Source organism: Pavona decussata, unplaced genomic scaffold (genome assembly GCF_977016875.1).
Source record: "Pavona decussata unplaced genomic scaffold, jaPavDecu1.1 SCAFFOLD_67, whole genome shotgun sequence".
Taxonomy (NCBI): domain Eukaryota; kingdom Metazoa; phylum Cnidaria; class Anthozoa; order Scleractinia; family Agariciidae; genus Pavona; species Pavona decussata.
Window position 1 is genome coordinate 2727154 of NW_028145486.1, and position 12758 is coordinate 2739911.

At 39.8% G+C, this 12758-nt stretch overlaps 4 protein-coding genes across 5 annotated transcripts in view; 3 read left to right on the forward strand and 1 right to left on the reverse strand.

Annotated features, from left to right (window-relative positions):
* Nucleotides 1–4822, forward strand: part of LOC146478066 (uncharacterized) — a 73911-nt gene extending 69089 nt beyond the window's left edge. Inside the window, exon 7 of the mRNA XM_085112802.1 lies at nucleotides 2725–4822. Within this exon, the coding sequence (XP_084968928.1) occupies nucleotides 2725–3206 (482 nt within the window). The 3' untranslated portion in view covers nucleotides 3207–4822. The remainder of the gene's footprint in view (nucleotides 1–2724) is intronic.
* The window catches only part of LOC146478056 (uncharacterized), a 208781-nt gene that overhangs the window by 195692 nt on the left and 331 nt on the right, over nucleotides 1–12758 (reverse strand). The window lies entirely within an intron of this gene.
* The window catches only part of LOC146478068 (uncharacterized), a 66634-nt gene that overhangs the window by 15299 nt on the left and 38577 nt on the right, over nucleotides 1–12758 (forward strand). The window lies entirely within an intron of this gene.
* On the forward strand, nucleotides 6737–12317 carry LOC146478070 (uncharacterized). The gene is made up of 6 exons (XM_085112796.1): nucleotides 6737–7103; nucleotides 7354–7415; nucleotides 8104–8166; nucleotides 9223–9276; nucleotides 9828–9977; nucleotides 10861–12317. Exons 1-6 carry the CDS (start codon nucleotides 6775–6777, stop codon nucleotides 11337–11339), a joined length of 1137 nt encoding a protein of 378 aa, XP_084968922.1. The 5' UTR covers nucleotides 6737–6774; the 3' UTR covers nucleotides 11340–12317.

Below are 12758 nucleotides of genomic sequence, written 5' to 3' on the forward strand. Positions count from 1 at the left end.
ATTAGTGCACGCGGAAAGTTTAGAAAGCATTCGAGAAGCGTAAGAGTTGCTGGAAGCGGTAAATGATCGAAGGAAACGAACTAGCTTCTGTTAAAGTAGATTATCATTAGCAACTCTAGAATCTCGCCAAAAACAAGCAGGCTTGAATGTGTTTCCGACGCATAACCTTGAGATACAGATGCAGTCCTTTCGAAATGAGCTATGAAGCAAACTGGGATCGAACTGGCTATTTTGAGTTTAAATAGCCAACAGTAGAGAGTTAATATACAAAATGAACAAACATTTCAGATACGTGTGGATGACTGTTAAGTCTAGCAGTATCCGAAAATAAAAGGAATGAAAATAAGTCATTTATTTATGTCGAGATTTCTTGTTACTTTTTTCCAGGGCCCTGAAAGAGAACAGATCTTTTCCAAGAGACGGTTATTCCCAAAGAGGTTAGTTTGATTGTGATTTCTTCATCATCATCATCATCATCATCATCATCGTCATCATCATCATCATCATCATCATCGTCGTCGTCGTCGTCGTCGTCACCGTCGTCGTCATCATCATCATCATCATCATCTTCTTCTTCTTCTTCTTCTCCTTCTTCTTCTCCTTCTTCTTCTTCTTCTTCTTCTTCTTCTTCTTCTTCTTCTCCTTCTTCTTCTTCTTCTTCTTCTTCTTCTTCTTCTTCTCCTTCTTCTTCTTCTTCTTGTTCTTCTTCTTCTTCTTCTTCTTCTTCTTCTTCTTCTTCTTCTTCTTCTTCTTCTTCTTCTTCTTCTTCTTCTTCTCCACCTCCTTCTTCTTTTGGTTGCGATTAAAAGCACAATATTAAAAAATGGTCACACTTTGTTTCGTTTTTAGGTCGAGACGGAAGAGATGGCAGGGATGGACCCGCAGGACCCGCGGGTCCTCCGGGACCACCGGGGACACCAGGACAAACAGGAACACCAGGCTCTCCAGGAATAGCGGGAACACCGGGTAGACAAAAAGCAACAAAAAACAAAAACAAACAAACATAAAACTTCCTGGCAATGAGAAAAAATTTAACTTACAGAGTGGTCTTCATTGAAGGTTGCTTTTAAATCAGGGTTCCTTTTTCTGCTATCTAGTTGGAGCTTTCTTACTCCAATATTTCTTACTCCAAAGCTCCAATATTGCGCCAAAAAAATTTATTGCGATACGAGGTGGTCTTCAATTTTTTTTAACTTTGAAATTGTAATTCTGTACTTGATAGCGTTAGCAGCACCTATTGTAAACATGTTTATAAACGATGTTTTATTTTTACTGAGGTGTATTAACAAAGCTTTTCTATTGATTGAGTGTATGTATAGTTTAAATATCGATTGTCCAGTTCAAGATGTCTCACATTAAGACGCCATAGAATGGCTGGTAAATTCAATTCCTTTACTGAATATTACTGTGGTGAAACCCATTATGGAGCTGAAACCTTTTTTTCCATATGGAGATCGAAAAAGATAAATAACGCCTAATAGATTCTTGACTTCCCGAAGCCCCAAAATCAGACACCCTAACAAAAAGCTTCAAACTCCAGTTACGGTTAATATTTTTAAAAGTGCAGCTTTCGATCGAGTTCTTTTTCTCGTGAGCACCCAAGAGTTCTTAACTTGTCTTTTCTGGTTTTCTGGTTCTGATTCTTTGCTCTTTGCTCATCTGTTTCTTTATTAGCTGGGTACGTTTCTAAAGAAACTGTGGCGCTGCATCGGTGGGGAAGTGGTGACGAATTTTTGGTCTTGTCCTTCACTCTGACGAAGGGTTAACCCTTAAAACGTCAGCACTAGAATCTCTTTCGGTGGCCAAATTACCTTGTCAACTCTGCTGAAAAAAGAAATTTACATTTGTGTCTTTATTATGCTTACAGGTCGTGACGGACGTGAAGGTAGAAGAGGTCTTGCCGGACCACAAGGTCTTCCTGGACCAAAAGGTATTGCCACAACCAGTCTTCAGCGTAGGTTAAGGTCTAACATTGTGTTTCATAAAGTTTGTTTTCCTTTGACTATTACAAATTTGCACCTATTTACATTTTTACTTAAAGTATAAGGAATGTCAATTCCTTAAAATGGCATTAAAATACCACTTCGTTTGTTTTTGATGGACACGAGGTACTCAAGGATCACCCGGGCCCAGAGGACAAGAAGGAAAGGGGCTGTCTGGAGTGAAGTACGTCCGTTGGGGTCGCACAAACTGCAGTGGAGATGCCCACGTTTTGTACTCTGGTAAGCAATTCAATTAAAGTCACAGAGAAGAAACATTGCATTCTCTCGCCGTCATCCAAATTCCCCTAGGTGGGAAAGTGTGCCAAGGATTTATGACCATAAGGGCGGGCTCCTGCGCAAGGGACTTCCCAAGAGTATTCCACAAAATTTTCAGAACATTCTTAACGATGTACTTAACGCTTACATATTAGATGTCTAGTCGGTGTTTGGAATCAATGCCACTACCAGAGAGAGCTAAAATTTTAGCAAAATGGATCACTGTAAATTTCAGTGTTGGAATAGGGGAACGCGCCCGTGTTTTTACAACTACAATGTAGCCTTAAACCCGTAGGTTTTATTTTTTTTTTTTCCTTTCAGCCTGGTGTTTTTGAAATATTAAAAAGTGGTATTGTTCGAAGGGAGAACTACATAATAAGAATATTTAATCTACAGAGATTACTTTAAGTGCAGGGATAAATAGTTTGATGTCTCTAATAGTATGTTCTACTAATGTTCTACCCAGGGTTCATAGCAGGAGCTTATTACAGTCACAAAGGAGGCGGAGGGGAATACATCTGTCTGCCAAATCAACCCAAATATGGAAAATACACAGACAGTTTTGACAGCGGAGGACGGATCTATGGTACAGAGTATGAAGTGGGTCAGTCGTTCAATCCTTTCAACAGAAATATCTACAACCATGATGCACCTTGTGTCGTGTGCTATGTAAGATCACGTGGGACCCAGCTGATGATTCCTGCGAGGAATGACTGTCCTCATGGATGGACCGAAGAGTATCAAGGGTACTTGATGACTGAACATTACGGTCATACAATATCACGTAATTATATCTGTGTTGATCAGAAGCCAGAGTCAGTGCCAGGAAGTCACATCGGTCACGACGGTGCATTGCTGTACCTCGTGCAGGCAGACTGTAGTCATTTCTCAGGCTGTCCACCTTATTACAACGGTCGCGAGCTAACATGCGCGGTTTGTACGAAGTGAAAGAAAAACTTCAGCTTAAACTGTGTGAAACAATGTCGCTTCTAGAAATCTTTTGTCATTTTATCTCAGTACACTTTTTGGTAATTTTACCTCACAAAGAAGCAGTTAGACCTGTTATGTTTTACAGACTTTATGGCTTAAGTAACTTTAGTGCGTATATACGCTTGAAATCATGTTGATAAGGTTATCATAACGCACTCATCTTTGATGATAAATTTGTATTTTGAGGACTGTCGCAGTTAGCATTTGCGTATGTAATTCTGATTCAACCGTAGATTACTGAAGAGACCACTCGGGGATGAGGAAATTCCTTAATTATTCTGGAACAGTTCTAAAAAGTGAATACTTAGTTCTGTTTTGCCTCCTTACTATTTTCTTAGTTAAAAAAAAAAACACAATTAGAAAAGAAGAAAAACCCTATAACTTGGATATTTTTCTACTTCTGCAGATTCTTGTCATGAAGTCGTACCTTGATTTTAGTATGCACAGTCTTAGTCCGTCTTATAGAGGAGGGCGATATGACGTCTTTTCAGTGTGCTTCAGTGACTCGATAGTTAGTGCGTTAAAGGGCATGTAAACCTCCAAAACGCAAATTTTTCTGGTCACATAGTCATAAAGTACACATTTTCAGTATGCGGAATCTGTAACTCTTTTTGTAAAACAAGTGCGTTTTCAGTTGGAAAGGGCCGCTGCAAATTCGAAGCGCCCGCCATTTTGATTACTCCATCTTTTCCGTGACGTCACGAGTGGATCTCTGCCGACAGGAACGTTCTCCCTTCATGACTTTTTGTAATACGCACGATGTCTACATAAATTCCAGCAAATATTCATTTATTCTCGATAGTTAGTGCGTTAAGCTTCTGATATTTTCGTTCTGTGGTGAATAAAGGAGATGCCGCACATCCTCGAGCAGACTACTGATCTAAATTTATTTAGTCATTTACCATGCCACAAATTATTGATTTCACGCTCCATGTTATTAGTAAATATCGGAGGATAAGGACGGCTCAAGGCTGAACGATTGCTCGAAAAATAAACAGTTGCCAGAAAAGCGAAGCTTTGAGTGTATCTGCTAAATTTTGAGGACAATCCGTTGAGGCGAGGGCATTATCATCCGATATACCAGCAAGCCTAAAAGGGGTCAGATTAGTTTCTGAAATGCGCGCTCTTTACAACGGAAAAGACAAAAAAGCACTGGCCACGAAGTGATGACAGTCAAATAAATGCAAGCTAACCAAGTTAAGACATTTTGTTAAAATGTGATCGGATTATGACAAGTAAGACCTCGCGGGAAAAAATCGGAGACTGTTATCGTCCGATAACTATCATCCGATTTCGTACCAAATGACGTGTTTTGTCCAATAAGAAAGTGCGGAAATTAATGGGTGGATTATAATTCATTTTATTCAGAAAGAATCTTTTAATCAGAAGCACTAGTGGACAACTCGGTTAATAGCTTGTATAATTTAACCCGAAATAAAGGTGTAATACAGGGAGGTCTTTCGCGTGATGTGATAAATACTCGTATTTTCGCTCTCCAAGCTGGGTCTACTAAACTAGCTGAACAACACAGCAAGTCGTGCGAAGTTCAATAAAATGCAGCAAATAATTCCGCCCTGAGTGATATAAATAAACACCATTAAATTTTCAAATAGTTCTCAGATATGCCTCTGGCCCCGGTTGTTCAAAGAGCGCAGCGGATGACGCCATCCAGTAGACAAATCGCTATCCAGAGGATAAAATGTACTCCTAACAATATATCAGTTATCCGCTGTTTGAACCGACTGGGGAGTTGTCAGGGGCGAAGCTAGGCTCAGGTGATTATTTCCTTAATCTTAAGCTAAGAGAACCTCATTGCTCTTGTTTTAATAAAATCATTATTGATCCTGATAGCTTTATCTCGCGCTAATTTTGATACGGGGATAGCACAGTCAATTATTTGCTAATAACAGCTTTTCGTAACTAGGTACGTAGCGGGCCAGCGAGTGAGTAAGCTAACTGTAATATTGTACAAAGTGTAAGTGCGTAAGTACTGTCTAGTTTATTATTGTATGTAACTGTGTGTTTTCTTGCAAATAAAAAAAAAAAAAAAGAAAAAAAAACTAGGTACGTAGCGGTACATGGACACCAGTACTGCGCGGAAGTTAGACCACAAGCACTACCTTATTTTTCTTAGGAATAGTAAAGCGAGTGAACAACGAGGGGACGTGACGGGGGGAGAAGCAAAACGTAAATTAGTTTTTATTTTTTCCAATATAATATGAACAATTATTGTACTTAACGTTTCGTCCAGAGACCTTTTTTATGCATTAGACTGCCCTGAGAATTAAAGAGAACTTACAAGGTTTGTTGGTGGATTTTTGGGAAGATTAACTCGCCCCATAACACCTTACGCGCTTCTCGTCTCTGGAATACAACCCCCCTCGCCCTAAAACAAACCAACAAATGACGCCACAACGGAGTATGAATCAGCAGCACTCCTTGCTCCATTTATTCTGCCGTCCGGTCCGCACACACATGTAAAATCTAGAGAACAGGAATCCACGCACAACTTGATCAAGGGCGTTAAAATTGTGTAAAGAGATTTAGAATAAACTGGCCCGGATGGTTTATTAATTTGCCTGTACTTGACCCGGGTCAAAGCTCGTAAGCAGATTAAGGATTAAGACCTCTATTTTTGTTAAGTCTTGGAGTCGTCCCATAATCGAGTCACGTCCTTAATATTACTAAGAAAATATCAGAATATTGATGGAATTGGTATGAAAAAGGAAAAGGCGTTATTTTGGAGCTGTTGGAAACAGTTGTTGTTGTTGCTTGTTTTTTTGTTGTTGTTTTTTTTTTTTCAGTTACGATCCTTATATTCAAATGGCAAGTTCTATCAAGATTCCTCAGTAACGTAATCATAAGCAGTAACAACACTTTAAATGTGGAACAAGTCCAACTGCCTGGATCAAAGCTCACAAGTAGATTTAAAGGAAATAAGACGTCTATTTTTGTTCTGAGTTCTGTACTCTTTCCATAATCGAGGCACGTTCTGTAATACTAAAATTAATGGATGGTGTGAAAAAAGGAGGGGGTTTTACTTATTTGGGGCTGTTGGGTGCAATTTGTTTTTCAAGATTGAAGATTATAATTGTGGGAAAATCTATCACTGTGATTCCAAACGTCAGTCGGTAAAAGAAAAAAGGCCTTAGATCTGGGAAATTAGATTAGATTAAAGAAGAAAGAAATTACTATATTACTATGGAGGATTTTCATCATAACTGTTCCTTCTTTTTAACAAAAATTAAAGCTTACAAGTCGACTAGTAATTTCTACCCTGTGACTATGGCTGTTCCGTTTAGGAAATTTGCTAAGTTGAGGCCTTGAATCGTTCAGTAAACATCTGGTAGCTATCAAGGAACTATACGTAACTCTGTAGCGTCTGACCCGTGAATGAGATTATCAGTGAGTATAATTAGTATCCGTTTCATAAATAGCGCGACAAAGCACATTATTTGGGGCAGACGCGTTCAGTCAGATTTCTTTGCGAAGGTACGGTTAGGAACATAAACTAAATCATTTAACTATGGATACGACAACTAAAGAGCAAAGAAACAAATTCGGCATCTCCGAGATTCTCCGTTGCTTGGTTTATATAGCAGCGATCATTTTTCTTTTGTCTTGCATGGTTTTCCAAGCTTTTTTTTTCATGGATCATTTACAAATGAAACAGAAATTGGCAACAATGGATGAGAAGGTGACCTCACTTGAACTGGCGACAAAGTCGTTCGTCCCTTCAAGTCCACCTCAGAATGAAGCCAAGCATGGTTTTAAAGATTTGCATGTTCGACTGAGGAGGACCGTCGCTTTAAGTCTTCAAATCCTGGAGAAGCGACTGAAAGTTCTGGAAATCAGGTAAACCGATATAATCCGTCACAGCGAGGGTTTTAATAAGTTGGTTTTCAAGAAGGAAAAAAGCGTGAACCACCACTCGTATCATACTTCTCCTTGGGATCTGGTTTAATCTTGTTTTCCTTAGATCATCAGATACTTAATTCTCCTAACCTATTTAGCTAAATTTCCTGTTATTAGAGGTCAACGAACTTTGAAAATCAATCCCTTTTTTAAATTTAAAGTTGGCGCTAATTTATTTTCCTCCTTTCAGGGCTCTCAATGACAACAAATCCACTCCAAAAGATGTGCTAGAAACAAGTGTATCATTCAGAGGTTTGTTTGACGGCAGTCTTCAGTTTTCTCAGGAAAAAACAAATCGAACAAATTCTGGTTAAAAGAGACGAGATAACTGGATGCTCTACTGAGAATTGCGAATTTTGTTGAGCCCTAAAAGTGTCTGGGAAGAAAAGGAAGTTTTAATTTTTGTCCCTTTATGTGTTTAAACGTACTCGGAAGAGAGGCAGACCATTGGCAATCGTTTGCGTAGTGTAACGTGCCCTCCAATAAACATGTCTCGGAACGTTTTTGTTGCGGCCACCGTTGCAGGAATTAGAACCTACTTCTACTTATCGCAACGGTTGCGGCAGCAAAAAAATTGCTAGACATGTTCATTATGGGGGAATGATTCGTGCAACTTGTGTCGCAACAAAATTGCGAGACAAGTTGCAACTGAGAAAAATTGCCCGGTGTAACAGCGCCTTTGAATCATTTTTCTTAAAGGTTGACACATGTATGTGTTCCAACTGTACCTGAAACAGCACAGATTCCAGCTGCAGGAAAAGGAACGAAATAGTAAGCGATTGCACTCAGTCTTGTTCCTAAAAGACCTCGTTCTTCTGACTGCACTGCGAAAGCTAGTCTGCGCTGACCTAAGCCGTGCGCTATGGTGACGAGTTTCGGAAGAGTCGGCGATTGTTCCATTTACAGTGCTAATGTCAATCAACTATTTTGTTTTACATAGGACGGGACGGGAGGGACGGTAGGGATGGTCCTGCAGGTCCCGCGGGACCACCCGGATTACCAGGTTAGTGAGGGCTGTGATACTGTATCACACTGGTGAAAACTGAAAAAATGAACGTCTCTGAAGTTTTAATTACTAAGAGCATAGTTAATGGAGGGAGTTACTCCAAATTGGAAATAGTGCGGTTTTCAACTGAGTGTCGAAAGAAATTTCGCGTTTGCTTTGGTTTTCCATTACTACGCTCTGTGATTGGATAACAAAACTCGCGCCACTTTCTCAACCAATGAGAAGCAAAACCAAAACCAATCGTGTTTTTGCCGCACGCGTTTTCCCGCGCTTGGCGCCAGTTGCATGTATTTGCTTCGAATTCTGATTGTGTTGTTTACATCTACTACCATTGGCCGGAGTAATTTCTTTGGTTTTGGTTTTAAGACACGCAATTGGAAACCGCTTTTTACGAAAATTCTTGAATAGTCCATGTTATTGGCATAAACATCCTCTCAGTTAACATTTCAGTACCTAACATTCAGTAAGCATTTATAAACAATGCCTGAATCCCACATGATGCCAAGATATGAATAATGTGGCAGCCAATGTTGACAAACTAAGGATTAATCGGTGCTTGGAAAGAGCTTTTTCTTTAAAGATTTAATTTTATTTTTAGCGCAAAGTGATAAAAATTCACCTTAAGAGGTCTCCCGTTGAATGCTCTTCTGTTTAAATCTTGGAGATTAAGCTGGTCCTCTCTTGTGGCACAGGAAGAAAAACTTTCGTTATGGCTGCGAGTTAATTGTTCAGATGCCGATTCCACTAAGGTTTCCGTATAGAAAAATGTCATGATCTTTTGAAGTTGTATTTTAGATTGACGGATTAAAGGGTTAGTTTCTAAAGAACCTGTGAGCTGTGCTGCGTCGGTGGGGAGATGGAAAAGAATGTCTGGTGTTACCACAGAGTTAATATGAAGAGGTAATTTGACCACCGTGACGAGATTCGAGAGTGTTGATATTTAGTCCGTCGTTGGAGCCATTCTCTCAACTGTGTTGTTAAATCCAGACATTCGTATATTAGCCGGATTGACCGAGAGTCCTTAATCCTTATTTCCTTTGTTAATTTCCTCAGGTCGCGACGGACGAGAGGGTCTTGTCGGACCACAGGGTCTTCCTGGGCCAAAAGGTACTAACGGACTATAAACGTGAAGAGTATGTAGGTACTTACTTAGGTTTTGCGTTGGCTATTTTCTGAAATTGGATATCACGAAAAAAAGAACAAAACTAATACATTGTTGTCATATATTTTCCACTTTTAATACTTCACCTCTACGGGTGTATTACGAATTTACAATATGACCAGCTTTCAGTTGGCTTGATAGCTCAGTTGGTAGAGCACTCCACCGGCATGGCAGAGGTCATGGGTTCGAATCCCGTTCAAGCCTCAATTTTTTTCAGGCTTTCTTTACGCAACTGCTTATGTTGCGTACATAACTGCGATGGTGATTCACTTAATATTCATACATTGTAATCTAGCACGATGCTGATCAAGACTTCGGACTGGCTTTAGAGGCCATAGTTTTAGACCAGATGTAGTCACTTTGTTATTGATTACGCAATAGTCATAGCAAATGTGACTCATTAGATAAAGACAGGTTTAATACATGAGAAAGTAATCAGTGCTCCATGTCCTTATGTTGAAAATTTAAAGTAAACCGCATCTTTGAAACGCTTTAGGTGATGTTGGTCAAAGCGGCAAAGAGGGCTCTCAAGGACCACCGGGGCCCAAAGGACAAAAGGGACAAGAAGGACAGGGGCTGTCTGGAGTGAAGTACGTTCGCTGGGGGCGCACAAACTGCAGTGGAGATGCTCAGGTTGTGTACACAGGTAGGTATGCACTTCGTGTTACTTAATGAATTTTATGACGTTTGTTACTGAAGTGGGGAATTCCGGATAAGGAGCAAGTACTATAATAGGTAATTTTAAGAGGCTTCTGATAACTCATTATGTTGATGATACATAGCTCAGAGTGTGGTCTGAGGCTTGAGGAAGTCGCTTAATAAAAAAAGACAACAGAGCGGGAGGTCAGTTCGAATCCTGGCCGAACCAACACTCGGGATCTTAAAACAACACAGAAGAAAGTGCCGCCTTTACGTAAAGCGGATAGTCACCAAGAAACAGTCCTTTCTCATGTATGGAGACGTTAAAAACCACTGCACCGGCTGGGACCACACCCATGTATCATTGGACTTTACATAACCATTATTATCAACTTGCCGTGATTTCGCTGAGAGGGTTCATAGTGAATGAGTTCTCAATCTTGCATAACAACCAGAGGTCGGTGGGAATTTTCCGACTGCTGGAAAAACACTTTGAAACGTTAACGACACATACAAAAATGCAGATATCGGAACATGTACTACGTCCCAATACTGTTCCTGGGTGTCTATTTCTCCTTTGTGGACCTTTTAACAGGGGTAGAACAAATCGAGGGGTCGAGAAGAGGAGGAGGAGGCGGGAAGGAGGGCGTGGAGATTAATCGAGAAAGGAAAAAGGATGTTTTTAAGTAAATCACGTTACCACATTCTTCAGGAGCTTGCACAATGACTTATTTTTAAATAAGTCATTGATTTACTTAAAAACATCCTTTTTAAATACTAGTTACATTTAAAAATGTAACTAGTATTTACTAACAAGGAAAAACAATCTAAGCGTCGTTTCCCGCTTAGCTTCATCTAAAGTTTGTTTTTTACTGTTATGCTGTACTTAGGGTTCACAGCAGGTGGCCATTACAAACACAAAGGAGGCGGAGCGGAATACATCTGTTTGCCAAACCAACCCAAATATGCAAAATATACCGACACCTTTGAAAGCGCTGGGGGCATATATGGCGCTGAGTATGAAGTGAGTTCCTTCAATCCTTTCGACAGAAATGTCCACGAGCATGATGCACCTTGTGTCGTGTGCTATATCAGGTCACGTGGCACCCAGCTGATAATCCCTGCAAGGAATGACTGTCCTCATGGATGGACCGAAGAGTATCATGGTTACTTGATGACTCAACATTGGGGTTATGATCAAGGGGGGAACTTTATTTGTGTTGATGAGGAACCGGAATCTGTTCCAGGAAGCCACCGCGGTCACGACGGTGCATTGTTGTACCTTGTGCAGGCGCACTGTGGGTATTTGTCAACTTGTCCACCTTATTACCGAGGGCGTGAGCTGACATGCGCAGTGTGCACTAAATGAGTCGATTCAAACAGGCAGTAAAATATACTAATATCTTTGGATTAGGAAATACTTCAGTGACCACAGCTATATTTAGTCCTACATCATGGTATATACATGATTTTCGCCCGGCTTAATGCCATTTTCCTTCAAATAAGCACTAAAGGCACACTTAGCGAGATATATACCAAAATTACAGATTGCCTCTGACAGCAAGTCTGTACGTTGTACTGTTTTCGACGGCAAGTGTCAATAACTCACAGCAAAGACTTCAAAAGTAATATTATGTAGTCGCGATTGGATTCTCTGTGCCTAGCGTATCCGTCTCCTGTGATTTGGAGTCAAGAGACTCTTCTTTGTACTGTTGCATTGACTTGTAGTATGTTAGTGCTGGAAAAGGAAGTTCACTTTAATTTAAGTTTAACAGCTATATATTCATTGCGTGTTGGATGCCTTTTACCAAAATTAATCGTTGAGCGCCGCTACATGTATTTGGATCTAGCCATGATTTGTACGGTCGATTGTGCAAGTAAAGTAACTAAAGATCAGTGAAGTTGCTTGTAATTTGTCGCGCCCTTCACATTTATAAAACGACAAAGTAAACACAGTTTAGCCACTCCTAATTCAGAGATATACTTTACACCACAATCGGAACACCGGCCTCAAGGTAATCTCGTAACCAGGTCTCCCGCAGCTCCGACAGCTCAAAATAGTGAGAATTAGTCCCTTTTTTCCTTTATATCTCCTCTGCTTTGACTTACGAAGATTAAAAGGGTTCAGTTAAGTATCTTAGCTGTCGGTAACTATTTCTATCTTTTGAGGTTTTTGATTTGAAGGTATTTTATTTATAGTCGTCCTGATTCACTTCTAATCGTTTTCTATACTTGAAACTTATTAACTGTAGGGTGTAGTTGAAGTCGTCCCGATCGAGAAAGGTCCTGCAGAAAGTTACCTTCACTGGTACATGAAATGAGGAATATTCAGTAATAAAGAAGCCAGATAAAAACGTTTTTTTCTCCGACTGATACGAATGATACTCTTGTCTCACCAGGCTTGCAATGTTTTCCTCCACAGCAATAAGAAATGCATTTTCACATAAAAAGGCTTCAAAATTGACAGGTGAAAATGATACATAAATGCTAATGTTTGAAGACAATCATTTTTTTGCTGTATTTTTTATCCATTTCAACTGATTTCAATAGTAAAATTTTCACTAATTTTTCTGTCTTTGTTTTAATTCGGTAAAGAATGGTACAGTACACAGAAACCTATATAGTATGCATGAATAACTATGGTACTGTAAGACAATCTTACAGTAAAGGGCTATACGCCACTTACTATTTGTGTAATTTGAATACGGTACATAGGAGCGAATGCTGTTCAAAAGTAAGCAACAAAACCAATATTTGAAATGCGGATGATAGATTCAATAGAAGAAAG